Source organism: Ptychodera flava, chromosome 14 (assembly GCF_041260155.1).
Source record: "Ptychodera flava strain L36383 chromosome 14, AS_Pfla_20210202, whole genome shotgun sequence".
Lineage (NCBI taxonomy): Eukaryota > Metazoa > Hemichordata > Enteropneusta > Ptychoderidae > Ptychodera > Ptychodera flava.
Genome location: NC_091941.1, coordinates 1298749 through 1317015, shown reverse-complemented (window position 1 = coordinate 1317015; position 18267 = coordinate 1298749). Strand labels below are relative to the sequence as shown.

The window sequence follows — 18267 nt, the reverse complement described above, 5'->3', positions numbered from 1 at the left end:
ATTCTAACAATGGTCTTTCGGTGTTTTTGTTTTTCGCAAGTCACAAGACTGACTGTTTTATTTGTTTTGTTCTTTTTGTATTTTTCTTAACTTTATTTGTATATTTCCAAGGGCGTTATCTATCTGTGAGCCAATTGTGGTTGAGAGCCAGAGTTAAACCACATCACTCGTTTCTGACCGAAGAGGATTCAGTCGACGTCTGGTCCTCACTAAAACACAATTGAAATTATTAATGTCTTGAGAACGGATGGAATGAAATGATCGACACAAATGATAGTATCTAGCGCATTATAAAAATGGAGAGGTGACAGTACGGTGATCTTTTTCAGAAGATTTACTTTCGTGTCGTGATCTTTGAAAGAAAAACGTAGAGTGCACTGTGCATACAATGAAACATTTGAAAGTGTCCATTCAAGGTGTTAATTAATTCGGTGTTAGGTATGCACTGTGTAAGGTCTTGGCTAAATTTGGAACTGATTGTCCATGCAGATTTATGCAAAGGTCCAACGTTCCTGTCGAATGCTAAACGTGAAATAAACTGATGATAGAGTTTAGCTGTTCACACGGTGATTTAAATCATAGTCGTTTGGAGAGCTATTCAGCGCTGGGACTATTCGCCCCATAGACGAGAGTACAGAAGCGAGAAATACCATTGTTGAACAGTGCGGATTTGAAACAATAGCAAAGAAAGAAGCCTTCATCACCCTAAAAGACCACAAGGACAATTTCATAAACAAGCCAACCTGCAGACTCATCAATCCATCCAAAACAGAAATCGGCACCATAAGCAAGACAATTCTTGACCGCATAAACAAAGATGTACTCTCCAAAACCAATCTAAATCAATGGAAAAAACAAGTCAAATGTCATAAACTGGTTCAAAAGCATTCAACGGAAAGCAAGCAAAAGTTTCATCGCCTTTGACATTATAGAATTCTACCCGTCAATCACAAAGAAATTGCTAACAGAAGCTATCCATCACGCACGGAAATACACCGACATCTCCGACGAAGAAGAAGAAATCATAATGCACTCAAGAAAATCCGCACTGTTCAACAATGATTCCGTATGGACCAAGAGAAACTCAGAAGACATGTTTGACATAACCATGGGAAGTTTTGACGGAGCTGAGATATGTGAGCTCGTCGGATTGTACATCCTCTCCCACCTCAGCAAGAAACTCGGCAAAGAAAACACCGGTCTTTACCGAGACGACGGGCTCGCCATCACAAGCAGTAAATCAGCAAGGCAATGTGAAAAACTGAAAAAGGAACTCACTTCCATTTTCCACGCATTTGATCTGCGCATAACTATCCAAGCGAATATCAAGACCACTAACTTCCTTGACGTAACATTCAATCTGGAAAATGCTTCTTACCAACCATACAGCAAACCAAACAACCAGCTTCTCTACGTCGATAGACGATCCAACCACCCCCTGCCAATCCTGGAACAAATACCTACCTCAGTCAACAGCAGAATATCAAACATCTCAGATTGTGAAACAACATTCAAGAAAGCAGCCCCCGACTTCGAAAAGGCGCTGAAACAAAGTGGATACACATACAAAATGAAGTACGAGCCCCCGTCACCAAGCAACGAAAACAAAAGAAAACGCAGCAGACGTATCATTTGGTACAATCCCCCGTTCAACAAGGCAGTGAAAACCAACATCGGCAGAACATTCCTGAACTTGATTAAGACCCACTTTCCAGAAGGCCACCGTCTACACAAGCTCTTCAATAAAAACAACGTAAAAGTAAGCTACAGTTGCTCCAGAAACATGGGAAGTATAATCAAAGCCCACAACAACCAAATACTACATAAAGACAGGGAGCAAGAGAAGTGGTGCAACTGCCGCAAAAAAAGACGATTGTCCACTTTCAGGAAACTGCCTCACCTCTTCAGTAATATACAAAGCCACTGTCACCACAAGCAACGATCAGAAACACTACATTGGACTCACGGACTCAACCTTCAAACAAAGATACACGTATCACAAGTACACTTTCAAAACTCCCAAGCACAGAAATAGCACAGAGCTCTCAAAATTCATATGGAAGCTCAAAGGCAACAACATAAACTACGACATCAAATGGTCAATCATCGACACGAGCTCCCCCCTATTCAAATAAAACCAAACGCTGCAACCTTTGCACAACAGAAAAACTCCATATAATTTATTCAGATAGCAAATCAACCCTCAACAAACGTGCTGAATTCCTCTCAAAATGCAGACACCGCAGCAAATTCCTCCTCTGTAATAACTGACTTGCCATTGGCCACAACCGCTTATTTGAATATGCATGCCCACCCTGCAACACAATATAAACAGTTCAATTGCCGCCAAACCTTCACTCCTGATGATTGCTTAGCGCATGAAACAGCCTGTAGAGTGACAACTACAAGTTCCTAGATTCTCAGTATATATATATATATATATATATATATATATATATACTGAGAATCTAGGAAATTGTATATATATATATATATATATATATATATATATATATATATATATATATATATATATATATATATATATTATATTTTACATATATTTATATTTTAAATAGTCATTCTATTTTTTAGTGAAATTGTTGACATGTCAGTTGTAAGATAGGAATTTCAAAGTGTCAATCTTAAAGTTTAAATACAGTACATTTTGAATGAGCTGTATTTTGAATGAGCTGTGAATGTATTTCACACTTTCTCTGCTTAACCAGATGTCCTGAACTGTTGTACAGAAATGGATGTCAATCATTAATATCAAAGAGGAAAAAGCAGTGAATCAAAACTTTGATGGGTGTAAAGACTTGCCAACCATCCAACTAAATCTCCTGAGGAGCCATAGAGAGCTTTTTTAGCCAAATCTGATGTGTACAGTGTCTGAGAGGACCTTTTCTTGTGTAACATTGAAACCATAAAAGCACAGCTAATAATGACAAAAACTGCCTTTTTTAACTGTTATTTTGTTCATAAAAAAGCATCTTTCTACAGAAAACCTATGAAACAAAGGAAAATAATTGCATCAATGAGAAGGAAAGATATCTTGTCATTTTTCTATCTCTAAAATAAGTCACTGTATCAAATATATATTGTGAAATATTTGTGCATGTTGCTTTCTCATACTGAATTCTCACAGAGAGAACAGAAAAGTATCAGGAATTTGTCATCCTTTTCATATGAAATGCAGATTTCATAATGGTACACTTTCACTTAGCAAACATCAAGATATCTCTGTAAAGTATGGCGCCCGAAGGGCACGCCAAAAAATATGAAACATCCTGATATCTCTGATATATATGCCTTGTATATTAAAGTCATGCACCTGAAGGGCATGCTGAAAGATGTATATATTAAAGTAATGAGCTTGAAGAGCACGCTGAAAAATATTGAACATACAGATATCTCTGATGTATGTATGCTTAATATGTTAAAGTTGGGCGTGCTGAAAAATATGACTGATTATTAAAGTTACGCGCCGAAGGGCGCGCCGAAAAATACAACTGAATGATGAATTTTGTGGCTGACACTAGCATTTTAGGCAATGATGAGCCTGTGTCAAAATTCAAAAACACACTGACCCCCCTATTGGGCATTTCAAAAACATGGTGACCCCCCTATCACCAAAGTCAAAAACAGGGTGACCCCCCCCCCCCATGAATCCACCGGCCCCCCCCCCCCCTCCCCCCAGGCTGAAGAAACTGACCAGTCCCTAAAACTGTTTTATCACGTATCTTTCACACCTTAATCCAAAGTTCAACAAGCATGGCTGCATGTGAGAAAAATATCAGTCAGGTACTACTTTCCTTACGGACTTTCTTCGTGGGGAACCAAAACAATGGATGTACCCTATCCTTGGCTTTCAACTATAGAGTACCGTATTATAGAGGTACCCTATACGTCGTTTTCAGGTAAAGAGTGCCGGAGTGTTTACACAATGGAGGTACCCTATTCCTGCTTTTGAAGTATAAAGTATCGTACGCCCTCACACGGACGAGTAGTCACCTGTGCTTTCTAGAGAGGGACACTTTTACGTTAATTGTTCATCTCACTTTACACATCCGTAGGAATATGAAACCGTTTTTATCACGTATGTTTCTCTAAAGTTAAACAACTCCGCCTGGAACTGAATAAAGTTTCCACCGACATTGAATATTAACATATTTGGAGCTTAAACTGAATTCTCACGAACCTTTCAAATCTGAAGCTCACGTTAGGCAAGCATTGCTCAGGTTAGAACACTCAAAATATTATAATTTCTTTACGGACTTTCTCGGTGGATAACCAAAGCACTCGGCATGACAGTGAACTCACTCATCTATACAAAGGATCGACCGATATTGGAAAAAGTCTAGACAGGGCACAAAAGCAAAGCAACAAGACAAACGATTTTCTGCACTTTGGATTGGCATGGGGTCACTCAGTGATATTTAGTGTCAGCGTCCGGGTGATGGCATGTTCTATCTCGATCAGCATAATTGTCCAATTAACACGATTTGAACTAATTTGGGATAATTGAATGGTGAAGTAATGCCGATTTAATCTGTAAATTTAAGCTCATCTGCTTTTCTTTTAAGTTACACACTTGTTTTTATTAGTAATTTGTAATATCGCAAGATTCAGCTATAGGGCACCTAACACTTTTGAGAAATTTGAAAAATATAAAGATCCAGTTATCCCAAATTAGTTCCAATCGTGTTCAACGTATACGTCAATGCTGTATATACACATAGTACAATAAATGACTCACAATTCTCTTTGATTTGTATCATTGAAGTTACTTTTCTTATACCGTTTTCAGTTCTGCAGACAAGCAATAATGTACAGCATCAGAATAACTGTTAAACAATATCCAGTAAAAGTATGTTTCAGTGAGTTTCCAAATAACAATTAAACAACCATAAAAGTAACATTCTGTACGTACTACAAATGCCATACTCTGAGAAAAGTTAACATGTAAATTTCTTTTGACATTTCCATTGGAAAAAAAATAAATATCCTTTTGTTTCATAAAACTGGCGCAACTAGTCTCCCTACTTTCCATCGAATTATTCTATATCGCTGAAAACAGTGGAAAATTTTCCAAAAATGCTATCTCCTATATTAATCATGTATAATATTCCAAATCATTTAAAGTGTCTATGACATCCCCAAACAACCAAACGTAAAATCACTCTTTGGGTCTTGAGGTTAGCTTACGTCACTGCCTTGCATTGCATATCGCTCCCTTTTAGTCCAGTCAATCTACGAGACTTCGGCACCTAACCCGCGCCACAAATTGCAACAGAATGTTTTTCTTCAGAATGAATTTTAGAGAGGCACCCAGAACAACATATTAAAAGTTTAGTCGAATCTAAATTGGGGAAATGTCTAATTGGCATAAATCAAATATGGCCGCCAGCCATCCGATAAAATAACGTAATTGGCCATATGTCACATGTTAAACAAGCTATTTTGGTGATTTCAAAGTCTGACATTAATCATTTGGTTCGGGGAATCATTTTGAAGATATGTTTTATATAGGCACTTCCCTAATTTGTATAATTCCAATATGGCGGCCGCCATTCCTACAAAAGACATTTTCGGTCGTATACCACGTATTAAACAAGCTATTTCAGTTTTACAAGTATATTTCTTGGGCATGGACAAACGATATTGGAGATGCTATGGTTTGCCACGGTCCCTCCACAAAACCGTGGGTTTGCATAGGCACTTTGTTAATTTGCATAAGTGGTAAGGCTACGTATCAGAATGTCGGAACGTAGCATAAACTCATAGCAGATTCACTTTTACAAACTACCCGGTCGCGGTCCACATGACGCCTGTGGCCTGTAGCTGGACCGCCGGTGTGGCTTCCTTGCCAGTGTTTACTGGACGTCTGTGAGCACTGTTTATATAGCGGACTTTGTGGTCTAATTTACGCATGGACCACTAAGTACACTCTCGTGTCAAAATCATGGAACAAATGACGTCAATTGTACCTGTTGGTCAATATGCAAATATCGCTGCTGCGGCTCGGGTGCGAAGTGGCCTCCTGATCACCAGGTATGGAAAGGGAGTCAAATTTCGCCATTCGCGCACATCTTTCCGAACTGATACAATATGCAATCCATAGACAGGTCCCCTGAGTTTTTGACACGAAAAAATAAAAACTTTGGAAATGGTGTCATAGGCCCTTTAAAAAGAGAATTGGTGAAGACCGATGTCCTTAATGTATGTTTTCAGAAGTTTTACAACTAGTCTATGAATGTCTACACATGGGAGACATGGTAATGGTAGACTTCACCAATGAATCCCTGACCATACAAATCTTAATGAATTAGGGGAAATCTACAGTACTGTAATACAGTAGGTTCTGAGAAGTCCATTGTTGTCAGAGACCTTGATAACAGGTTGGGACAGTCTACCTATCTAACAAGCTCCACATCACTGATTGGTGCTACAAAAATACGCAACACAGGTAGAATATTTTACTATGGCACTTAAGTTTATTTACATTTTCTATGAACTTGCCAGCTGACAGAATGCTGCACACAACTCACTCTGGCAAATGCCCAATCTGAAAGTTGATGTGCAGAAGGTAAACATATGCAATAGTTCAAATGTCCTTTCCTCTATAGTATTTCACTTAGTATTATCCACTTGTTAGACTATCACCATTCTCTAAAATTTCCGTTGGCAATTTTCTTTTTTCTTTTGACTGTTTTCTCAATTCATGGTGATTTCTCAGTACACAGTGGGATGGTGAGAGTATAACAAGAATGGACGTGCCTCAGGCAAAGCCCAGAAATATTTGTTAGTAGAATTACAGAGTAAACTTTTGTACTCATCTAAAAGAACTATCAGTGAACATTCAACATACATATACTCATTGATATACTCTTGTGCATGCTAAAATATTTTTTTGAATTTTGGTTTTCTCAAATACTTCAACTGAAGGGTTTCTAAGATAGCAAAACTATGCTGTGGTCCTGCTTGCAAAATTCCTGCAGATAAACAAAGCTGCCACTCTATTTACAAATTGAAAAAAAACAACAACAACATAATAAAGAATGAATTTGCAAGAAGTCAAAAGTCCTGTTTTTTTAGATTAGTATCTCATAGAACTGTGGCATCTGCATGCACTGGAATCCAAAATTTCAGTCATAGCAAATATTGGACAGAGCACAGAGTACTACATTATGGTTAAGTCAAAAAGGTGAAATGCTTGTCATCTCACTTTTATTTTAAATTTTACACCAAAATAATTACACATTCAAATACGATCACTGATTTTGAAAAGTGCCTGGTAAAATATTTTCCAGAACATCCTAATCAGCAGAGTACTATCCACACTATATATCGGTGGAAAGATAGGGAAATGAGTATACGGTGACTCCTTTCATTTTTCTAATATACATTTAATGATTCACACAATAATGATTGTGCCTACTAGCTGTGCTAAGTCCTTACACAAACATACGTACACAGAAATACACACATACACATACTTTTTTGAACTTGTCTGTACGCATAAGCCAAGAAATTCTTTGAGTGAATTGGGAGAAATGTTCCTGAGAACAGACTGGAAACATCAAATTATCAAAGCAAACTGAATTTAAAGAGGCACTCCCACTTGGTAACATTTTTAAAACACATTTTTTTAATGCCAACAGTCGATATTTGACATGGCGACTGCGCGCGGATCGTGAGATATCGATAAAAACATGTCCTCAAAAAAGTTAAAGTTTGAATTCCGGTGGCCCACCTGAATTCAGCTTCCGAACATAGAACGTTCGGCACTGGGGCCATTGTCAACTAAGCTATGGAGTACGAGTCTACGCTGATGCTGCTGTACGCCACAGCAGTACCACTCGCGTCGGTGAGCGGTCATGTCCCATGGGAGAAAGCCAAGTCCTACTGACTCGGCAAAAAAAAACGAAAAACAAAGTTTGCTGATTCCACCAGAATTCACATAGGTGACTATCACAGATAGGTTCGGTTGATACATAGTATGCATAGTGGCCGCCGCGTGGTATGCGCGCATAAAGCACGCGGCGGCCGCTATGTATCGAACCACGCGTAACTGTTTACATGGCAGACAACAAAATGTAGTCATCAGAGGCAACTAATATTTTACAAGTAAAAACTGATATCTATGTGGTATTGTTTAAAAATTTAATACAACTGATTGAGAATAATGAAAACGACAAAAACTAAGGAGAAGTTTTAAAAAGAATTACCAGAGGTAAAGACATCGATAATGATGTATATAAAGTCATCGCAGTAGGAGGTAAATTAATTGCGTCATTCGAACGTTTTTGGACTCCTTAGAATATCGTCAATCAGCACAACAACACACTTTTGGGGGATTTCGGGTCATAACCAGAAACGATCGTAAAACTTCGGGATGTGAAAAATACGCTCGGGAAATGACATGTCTTTATCGATATCTCGCGATCCGCGTGGAGTCGCCACGTCAAATATCGACCGTTGGCATTAAAAAAATGTGTTTTAAAAATGTTACCAAGTGGGAGTGCCTCTTTAAGAACAGAAAAATGAATATAGTAGAGCAAGGTAAATCATAAAAAAAAAAGAAAACTGCATCTGCTTAGAAATTGATGCTGCCTAGAAGATGGAAAAGTATTAAGTTGAAGTTCTGAAGACAGGCCGCATCTCAAAGGGACTATTTTGGCCATATCTTTTATGACATTAAAAATGCTAGAAAATCTACAAATGCCAAATATACTCTCAAATGTACAGGAGGTGGCTGGCCAAAATACAAAAATGAAGTCATAAACACAGGCATGTTATACAAAGGTTTTGTCATCACAGACCAAAGCAATACAATTCTGAGTATTAAGCATCAGGAAGCATTATTACAGATTACAGGTCAATTGATGTATTTTTACACAAATTCTTGAAAATACAATTTCCTTACTTCATGAATGAGGTTTATCAAACAAAGTGTTAAATGGGGTGTTAATCATATCATTCAAGAATATCAGATGCACAATTTGAGAGAATATTGATCACATTACGGGAATTTCAAAAGTTTAAGGAACATAACCAAGATAAGTAACTTCCTCTTTCAGGTTCTCTATGGTGTGCCTTCAGCCTTTGTGAGAATTCAGCAAGCAATGTCCAAGAGTTTTATGACACTGCATGGCCGTGGGTGAGTGTCACTGCCATTTTATGACACTGCGTGGCCATGGGTGAGTGTCACTGCCATATTATGACACTGCGTGGCCGTGGGTGAGTGTCACTGCCATATTATGACACTGCCTGGCCGTGGGTGAGTGTCACTGCCATATTATGACACTGCCTGGCCGTGGGTGAGTGTCACTGCCATTTTATGACACTGCCTGGCCGTGGGTGAGTGTCACTGCCATATTATGATACTGCGTGGCCGTGGGTGAGTGTCACTGCCATTTTATGACACTGCCTGGCGTGGGTGAGTGTCACTGCCATTTTATGACACTGCGTGGCCATGGGTGAGTGTCACTGCCATATTATGACACTGCGTGGCCGTGGGTGAGTGTCACTGCCATATTATGACACTGCCTGGCCGTGGGTGAGTGTCACTGCCATTTTATGACACTGCCTGGCCGTGGGTGAGTGTCACTGCCATATTATGATACTGCGTGGCCGTGGGTGAGTGTCACTGCCATATTCAATGTACTACTTACCCGACAATAAAGCCAAAATTAGGTGATTACAAATGGCTAGTAAGAAGTCCTTTGGTGACGTGTAAGAGCAGAATACACACGGTGTTATGGATCATCTCAATAATGAAATCGGTAATGTTATAGTGAATCTGTCTGTTGAAAGTTTCATATTTATAACTAGCATTAGAATAACCCTTTGATAATCTAGGTGTACCTGACGTCTTGCTATTTTAAAGTATTTTTCACACTGGAGAGGCTGAGCTCATACACACTTAAACCACTGGGTTCAAGAAACAGTATAGCATACATGTGTGGATAGAATGTTTGCAGGTTTAAAATCACCAAGCAGGTGTTGTTGAAACTGACAGAAACAAAACGGAAAAAGAAAAGCCACTGATTCATTCATTTGCAAGCTGAATTGTGTTTCTTTTTAACACCCATCCCAAATACAACACAGCAAACTTTACTGTAACAAATTGATCCTGACTGAGCTAATATAAAAAATCAACTTCAAAACATGCCAAAAATGCATTTTGATTCTGAACTACATTCACACATTTTCTCCTTGTTATTGATTTGTAAGAGTTAACATTTGCTTCAACTTCACTCTCTGTGGATTACTTGTTTAAGTTGATGTCCATGTTCAGGATATCATCTCTACCATGCATCATCTGCTGTATTATTCTGAAATAAATGGAGAGTTGACAACGTTAGGATCACAAAAAACACTAACTAATACACCAAATGTACACTTTACACGGCATACACACAATGTAGTATTTGAGCGATTCTATGCTCACACAGACATACAGACACAGACACAGACACACATACACACACACACACACACAAATATATATATATATGGCAGAACCATTGATCATAAATTTCCTAATACAAAAAAGTTATGTTGAACCCTTTGAGTGCTGTAATTTTTCCCACTAAAATTTTAGTGTAACATTTTCCCAATTTTTTGAACTTTTCTGCGATTGTTTTGATACTTTTGGACCAAATGGACATCATATTTCACGGACTACAGTTTTTATCGAAATTTTAGCAAAAATCTGAAAAAAATTGAATGGGGAATATTTTATAGTGGTGACAAAAATTGACTTTGGCACTCAAAGGGTTAAAAGTTGATGTATCAATCACTTTGTGCTGTATCATTGTACGAGTTATTGTTGATGCATGCAAAATAGGACCTCTCTCAGAGAAATCCTACCGGTACACTAAGCTTTGATCGTCTCAACAGTCAAAATCATAGTCCTTAGCAATTTTTACGGTTGTTCAAGTCCGACATATATATCAATAATACATCGCATAAGTTACATAACAATTGAATCAAACCAAAAGGTTAGTTTCTTGTTGCCATTGTTGGACCTGTTGCGTATGTACGGGGACAACTTTGCAGTGTGGCTTGGTTGGTTGTAAAGGGTGTGATCTATTATATTCATTCTCCTTTTCTTGACTTGATATACTACAGTACATGTATTTTCTTCAGAAAATTCAAGGATTTTACATGTGTGTTGATGATGGCCCCGATTTTTTTAAATGGTCCCCTTGGGACAGGAGTAGGGGCTGACAGTGGCCCCCTGTTTACACATCCTAGATTGGACACTGGCTATGTCATGCTCCTACAGATAATGAAATCTCTTGTTGGGATTTTTCTTTGTAAATCAAGCCAAAATACACAAGACAAGGGATATTTTCATTTTGTGTGCACTATTACATTAGTGTGAGTGAAAATTCCTTCCTCAAAATAACACAATGACTGTACGTGCAAGCAGAACTCAAACATTACACTGCTATATCGCCACCAAGAAATGATATGTTATCCACTAGTTGCATCACACTCTTTCCATAAACTCCACTGACTGCCACAGGAAACTCTATCTGTCCTTCATTCATATTTATAAGCTTGACGTCATTTTGAATTATTTATAGCAACCCATACTTTGTAAAGTTAACAAGTCTTCTGGCCGTCGCATTCACTCCACGATCTACGTAATAGCCTACCCCGCTAAGGTGACAGTCTGCTGAAGTTTATTTCTTCAATTTATTCTGTTTTAATATTTATAGGCGCCACTCAGAATTTCCAACATTACTTCTTACTGCTGTAAAGAGTTTGCAGAGTATAAATTCATGGACTGGACATTTCTGTGGCGGAAAGCTGCATCATTTGTCATTCACTTACAAATTCTGTATTTTAGATTTTAAGCTATCAGTCATTCACCTACTTCTGCATCTATGTTCAGATTAAGAAAGGTAGTCAACTTTCTTTGGTAATTGGTGTTTTCACCACAAGAAAATGCAAATTTCAGGTTATTTGTTATTTTTCTAAGTTTCCTATAGTTTTGAAGATCATTTCCAGTATATGAGGCGCCAGTTCTGAAGTTGTCTAAAATTTGGCAGTCTGATGACATAGAGATACTGTTCATGTAATGTACATAAGGCAGCTGGAGCACATTAAGGTAGTGACTCGGGTTCCTTTGTAAATTTTAGGCGATTTTGTGATTATTTCATATTCTGAACCCCTGAAATATGATCTTTTTATTAGAGAAAACTGTGAGGTAACATTGTACTGGAAAATGTCTTAAATTTTAGTGAAAACACGGCCTTCTAACCACTGCGCGAGTTATTATTTTCTTTTTGTTTTAACGGTCCGGATTTACTGTCAGCGTTATCGTTATACCTTGAGGAGATTATGTAAATTTTTACGCACCATGTTGCGCATGCGCGCACGTCTTCATAAGAGACGCTATCCAACATGGCTGATGACTGCCGGCAGTATAAGCAGTGTAGAAAATGCAAACGGGGCCGAAGAAGCAAAATGGAAAGCTGATGGACGCGATGTTGTGTGTTGGCCGCTACAGCTAACACACAGCATCGTACACAGGGCTAGCGAGAGAGTTGCCGACATCGACGGTTATTTACGAAAAGTGAATAAAAGACTGGCATTTTTGGAAGCGATCGAGTAGCTGAGGTAGGCAGGGATACGACTTGGGCCCAAGAACGCTGAATTTCGACAGTAATTTGGCTTTTTACGTCAAGTCCCAAAATGGATTTGAAGTCACCGACCCTACGTACTGGTCTTTGCAGGGTTGTGGTGAGCGAGGCGATTAGCTGTAGCGGAACACATAGCATCGTACGCCGGGCTATAGATTACACTGCCGTCCAAAGAGAATCTATTTAATCTTCACTGGAAAATATGGTTCTATAACAGCAGCCCATATCTTGGACAGTCTTGGACTTAGTTTGTCCATGGATGTAGGAAACATGGTTTGTCCAATTTGTCAATCCGACACTGTTATGTCGGTCTAGAGCACTCTATTTTTTTACATCCATGAGCACAGCAACGTACGCGAAACGTCGCTTCACGATCGTTGCCTGTCATTCTCTATGGTAACCGGAGAAGTCGGCCAGTTGCGAACTCGGCCAGCGCCGGTGCCGACCAACTCGGCCAGTGGGAGAAGTCGGCCAGGAGAAGTCGGCCACTTGCAACAAAGCAATATGATTGCATACGTATTCTCTTCACAGTTGAATATGCCAAACAATTTTAACTTTTTACAACCATAGTTTTTGTTATTTTGTCGGTTTAATATTCAGAAAACAACTCGAAGTCGAAGAGCTCCCACGTCCACCCTGCAAAACATGTATGGTCTGCCTCAGTATTTCTGCAGATCGACGCGTACCGTATTAAAGTTCAGGCAAACATTATGCCATTTCTTCAGTAAAATTCATGGCTTGCTATGACGAGGCTGCAAAACTCGCTACCACGATCGCGATACACCGCCATGTGTTTGCGCCCATCTTATGAATGACATTTAGGCCTAGATCGCTTTAGCATATAACTTTAGTGAGACTTCAAAAAAAGAAACACTATTATGGAGCATATATTCTAATTGGGTGCATACTGTACTGGCCCGAGTTCGTAACTGCCGACTTCTCCAACTGCCGAGTTCGTAACTGGCCGACTTCTCCAACTGGCCGAGTTCGGAACTGGCCGACTTCTCTTGTATTCATTTCTATCTGTGGTCAAGAGAGTGTCGCTGGGTGTCGCGATATGTCGCCGTTTCAATTTTACAATGAGTGAATCTGTCGAGTATCGCCTCAGTCGTTTATTTTAAGCCATGAAGAATCGCTTTTACGTGTAACTGAAGTTGATTTTGGTTTCATACCCGAGGCCATAATAGTACATGTCACAGTGGAAAGCGAAATAGCGCACGAAAACCCGGTCATTTTTTATGGTGAGCAAAAGGACTGCAGCAGATCACATGTGAAAACCACAAAAAACAAGTGCGACTTTCCCGCATTCCTTGAACTTCTCAACTACAGAATTTTTTAGAGCATCGAGAGTTGGTCGTCTCATCTCCGAAAGCAAGCAAGCAAGCAAGTGACGTCTTGTACTATAGGCACAAAAATCGGCACTAAAATGAACTGGGCAACCATTTCACACTTGGTACGTGCATAAATTACGGGCTGTGAGACCGGAAGTCGAGCGCTTGCGAGAGAGCGAGCGCGCGTCGTCGGCAGAACGCAGACCTGTAAACCATTCCGGCTGTATGATTTTTTTAAACTTTTCTCGTCTTGTAACCAGACTCTAACCGTTACCAAACAGTGTACAGTTAATATAATTATAAGCTAGATACGTATTTGACAAACAGATTATGCCCTGAATTATCTTTCTAGTGTTTATCGTGTAAATAGTACCCACCGCTTACGCTGACCAGCCTCACATTTCTACGCACAATTTTCATCAGGCGAACTAATGTTTAGGACTTGTCAGAAATTCTCTAACCTGCTGCCCAATATTTAATCTAGACCCAGATCGAATAATTTGTTTTGAAACGCACAAAAATCCGACTTTTTTCGGCGATTTTGTGTGAAAAATGGGACGTTTACACAAATCGTCGATTTTCTCAGTTCCGATTTTTGCTATGTATGCGCACCTTCAAATGAGTGTAAGTCGGCGACGCGTGGGCGGATTTCCCCGATTCTTCGCATGCTAACACTTCATGAATAGACCTGAAAAACCGTGTCTTAGATTTTTGATAAACCCCCTGAAGTGACGATAACTTGACAAACGTGAACAAAAGCCGATAATTTATGCGAAAATCCGACAGTTCACACTTCGAAGGCTCACTGTGCAGAAACAAAAGCGAATTTCAAAAATCCAAAACACGGTTTTTCCCCCTGTATATCCAGCTGTCTAGTGCCGTTAACAGATCACTTAGGGGTGCTGCCAATTCTTACTTATACTCTTTTAAGTGAAAAAATTCAAAATCACATGTTTTTGACTTAAACAAACATACCAATGCATGTTTTGACAACTAAACAAAATTTTTACCTTCTTCAAATATAGACCTATTAGAAAATGTACCAAATGTTGGGTGTGAGACCCTGTTTTCTATGTGAAACTTTTGATTGAAATATGTGTCAACGAAACTGAGTCACTACATTAATTACTATGATGATGTACATTGACATGGCCTCAGTACTTGTGGTTAATCCACCAAGCAAGCTATTTTTCCTGATGATGAATTTCATATATTTTTCCATTTTGGGTATTGCCATGACATAAGTGAAACAAACCGGGGAAACGGTCTCAAAATAATATCTATAATTAGTCAAAGCTTGATTTGAGGGTGAACAGATTTCTGATAAAACAGATAATGCTGTGAAGGGTCGCAACAGTTACCAACACACTCATAATTGTTTAAGGCTTTATCCCCATTGAATTCTGACGGTGTTGACCCTCTATAAGAATTGCCAGTAGCCTGCTAGTTGCACTTTCTTGTAGCGTGTTTCTAAAAGCTCACTTTATTTGGAGCTTAAAGCCTCTTTCACTTATACCGTACCCCTCTGAGTATAAGCTCCTGCTTATGTATAAGCAGGCTCTTTACATGCAATGTCATTTCTTTGAATTACCCTTTCTTCTGTGACAAGTTTTTACAGGTAACTGTTTACAATATTCACAGCCATGTTGTTGTTTTTTCACAAGATGCAGACTGTTTGATATCGAAATGTTGAGTCACTTTCACATTCAGCCAATACACGCCATTTCACAGTCGACACTGTTCTGTTGATCGGCAGCTTATGAGACATCTTAGTTTCAAGTTGAATTTTTTTATTTCAACATATGATTCAAGCGAAAATATCACCAAAATGTCACTTCTGTATCCAGGGATTATGTAATTAGTTTGATTGAAACAGCAATATAAAATACTTTGTCAGTTTAGCTCAAAAATCATTGCCGAGTTTTGCTGTCTTTTGATTACGGTAATCTATCAGTATCAATGTTATCATGCCCTAAAGCCATGCCAGCTCATGAAGATCATGAGAATATAAATCTTTTCTGTATTTTTTTCTGTCCTTCACAATATCTTCTGATGTAAGTTCGATTTTTGAAAGTGAGAAAGTGATAGAGAGATGAAGCGGTGTTTATAAATTGTGCATACATTAGCCAAAATTAAGTGTTCATGACAGATAACATGGGTTGCTCGAGTAGATAACATGGTTTGCTCGAGGATAGGCCCTTCCCCTAGTGTAACTGCCACTTTGTGTTGCCAAACCACAGACTTACACTCAGATCAGTACAGTAGCTGTATTCACAGGTAGGACATCATCACTCTTTGCCAGTACAATCAAATTTGGTGCAGTATCTTTGTGGTTTGAATTAATAAATTGCTACTTAGTAATGACATTATCTCAGGGATATGCCTGCTGTAAGTCCATAGCTTTGATTACTGACCATTCATACTGCATTACCATCTGCAAAAATCTGGTCTGCATATAATTGATCAAATTTCCAGTAAGCATCCATTCACCATTCATCAGTTTCTCTTGCTTTGATTTATTGATATTTTCATGTTCCATCAAAGTACAATCATCAGTGTTTATGTCTTCAGCCAGTTTGTTGTTGTAGAAATCTGTCACTGCAGCATCTATAACCTATGTCAGTTGATCCATCATAATGCTCACTGTTGGCTGTATCGCTGCGATGTCTATGCTATCATTCTGAAAAATCTGGTTGAGTTGCATTAAAATCGGGATCAAATCCAAGAGAAAATACATGACCACCACGACATTGTACTACGTCAATTTGTTATGTAAGCCCGCCATCTTTGGATCTTTTGAGTTCTGTCAAAGCAGGTTACTGTGTTCCAAGATCCTGTACACATCATGCTGTGGATTTCCTTCACCTTTAGGTACAGACTCCAACATTGTCTTCAACTTCTTGCAGATGCTAGGATTGTAGCGAAGACTACTTGAACAATTGGACAACGTTCTTCAAATTGTATTGGTAGTTACACCATTCTCAACGCAAGCCCTAACCAAAGCACCATCACTTAAAAATCCAATCATTTCCATCCTCTCTAACTTATTTTCATTTAAAGTACTGATAAGTTTTTCTGTCAAAGACAGCACTACATGCTGTACAATCTCACAACATCGAAACTTCTGGTTACACGTCTCACATTACAGGGTGCCCAATGTCAAAAAATCTGTGCTTTCATCACTCAAAATGCTGTAAAAATCACATTCTTTCAAATGACTTCTGTTTTGATTGTATCTGCTATGGCTTGTCAAGGTTCTTCCTCCATGGTACGTAGGCAATAACTTGCACTGTTGCTGTCACCAAGATTGTTGAAGGGTTCCTATCGTGCAGCTTTCCACAGGTCAAAAAGCTAAGCGTATTTATCAGTGGCAACTGCTTCCTTTGCGAACCAATATAAAGCCTTCATTGCAACTTGAATCACGTCTTCTTTCTGGGTGACTGCATAGGAGTCAGTACTGTAAATTGGATTGTGATGATATTTCTACCATGGCATCTTTATGTTGCCTTAGTAGAGACGTTCAAAAAATTTCTGCAATCTTTCTCAGACAAAAAGAATGAGTTTTCTTTACCTGTGTCAAGGTATACTTCGCACAGCATTCCTCATTCACCTTTAAGTTTCTCAAGCCTGGGATGTACTCTCTGCCATCAGATCTGCCACTGTGATCCCCTGGGATGTACTCTCTGCCATCGGATCTGCCACTGTGATCCCCTGGGATGTACTCTCTGCCATCGGATCTGCCACTGTGATCCCCTGGGATGTACTCTCTGCTATCTGATCTGCCACTGTGATCCCCTGGGACGTACTCTCTGCTATCTGATCTGCCACTGTGATCCCCTGGGATGTACTCTCTGCCATCTGATCTGCCACTTTGATCCCCTGGGATGTACTCTCTGCCATCAGATCTGCCACTATGATCCCCTGGGATGTACTCTCTGCCATCAGATCTGCCACTGTGATCCCCTGGGATGTACTCTCTGCCATCGGATCTGCCACTGTGATCCCCTGGGATGTACTCTCTGCCATCAGATCTGCCACTGTGATCCTCTGGGATGTACTCTCTGCCATCAGATCTGCCACTGTGATCCCCTGGGATGTACTCTCTGCCATCAGATCTGCCACTGTGATCCCCTGGGATGTACTCTCTGCCATCAGATCTGCCAATGTGATCCCCTGGGATGTACTCTCTGCCATCAGATCTGCCACTGTGATCCTCTGGGATGTACTCTCTGCCATCAGATCTGCCACTGTGATCCTCTGGGATGTACTCTCTG

At 39.4% G+C, this 18267-nt stretch overlaps 1 protein-coding gene across 1 annotated transcript in view; it reads right to left on the bottom strand.

Annotated features, from left to right (window-relative positions):
* Positions 1-9414: 9414 nt before the first annotated feature.
* LOC139148908 (protein phosphatase 1B-like) overlaps positions 9415-18267 on the bottom strand; it is a 44048-nt gene continuing 35195 nt past the window's right edge. The window contains exon 6 of the mRNA XM_070720358.1: positions 9415-10340. Within this exon, the coding sequence (XP_070576459.1) occupies positions 10314-10340 (27 nt within the window). The 3' untranslated portion in view covers positions 9415-10313. The remainder of the gene's footprint in view (positions 10341-18267) is intronic.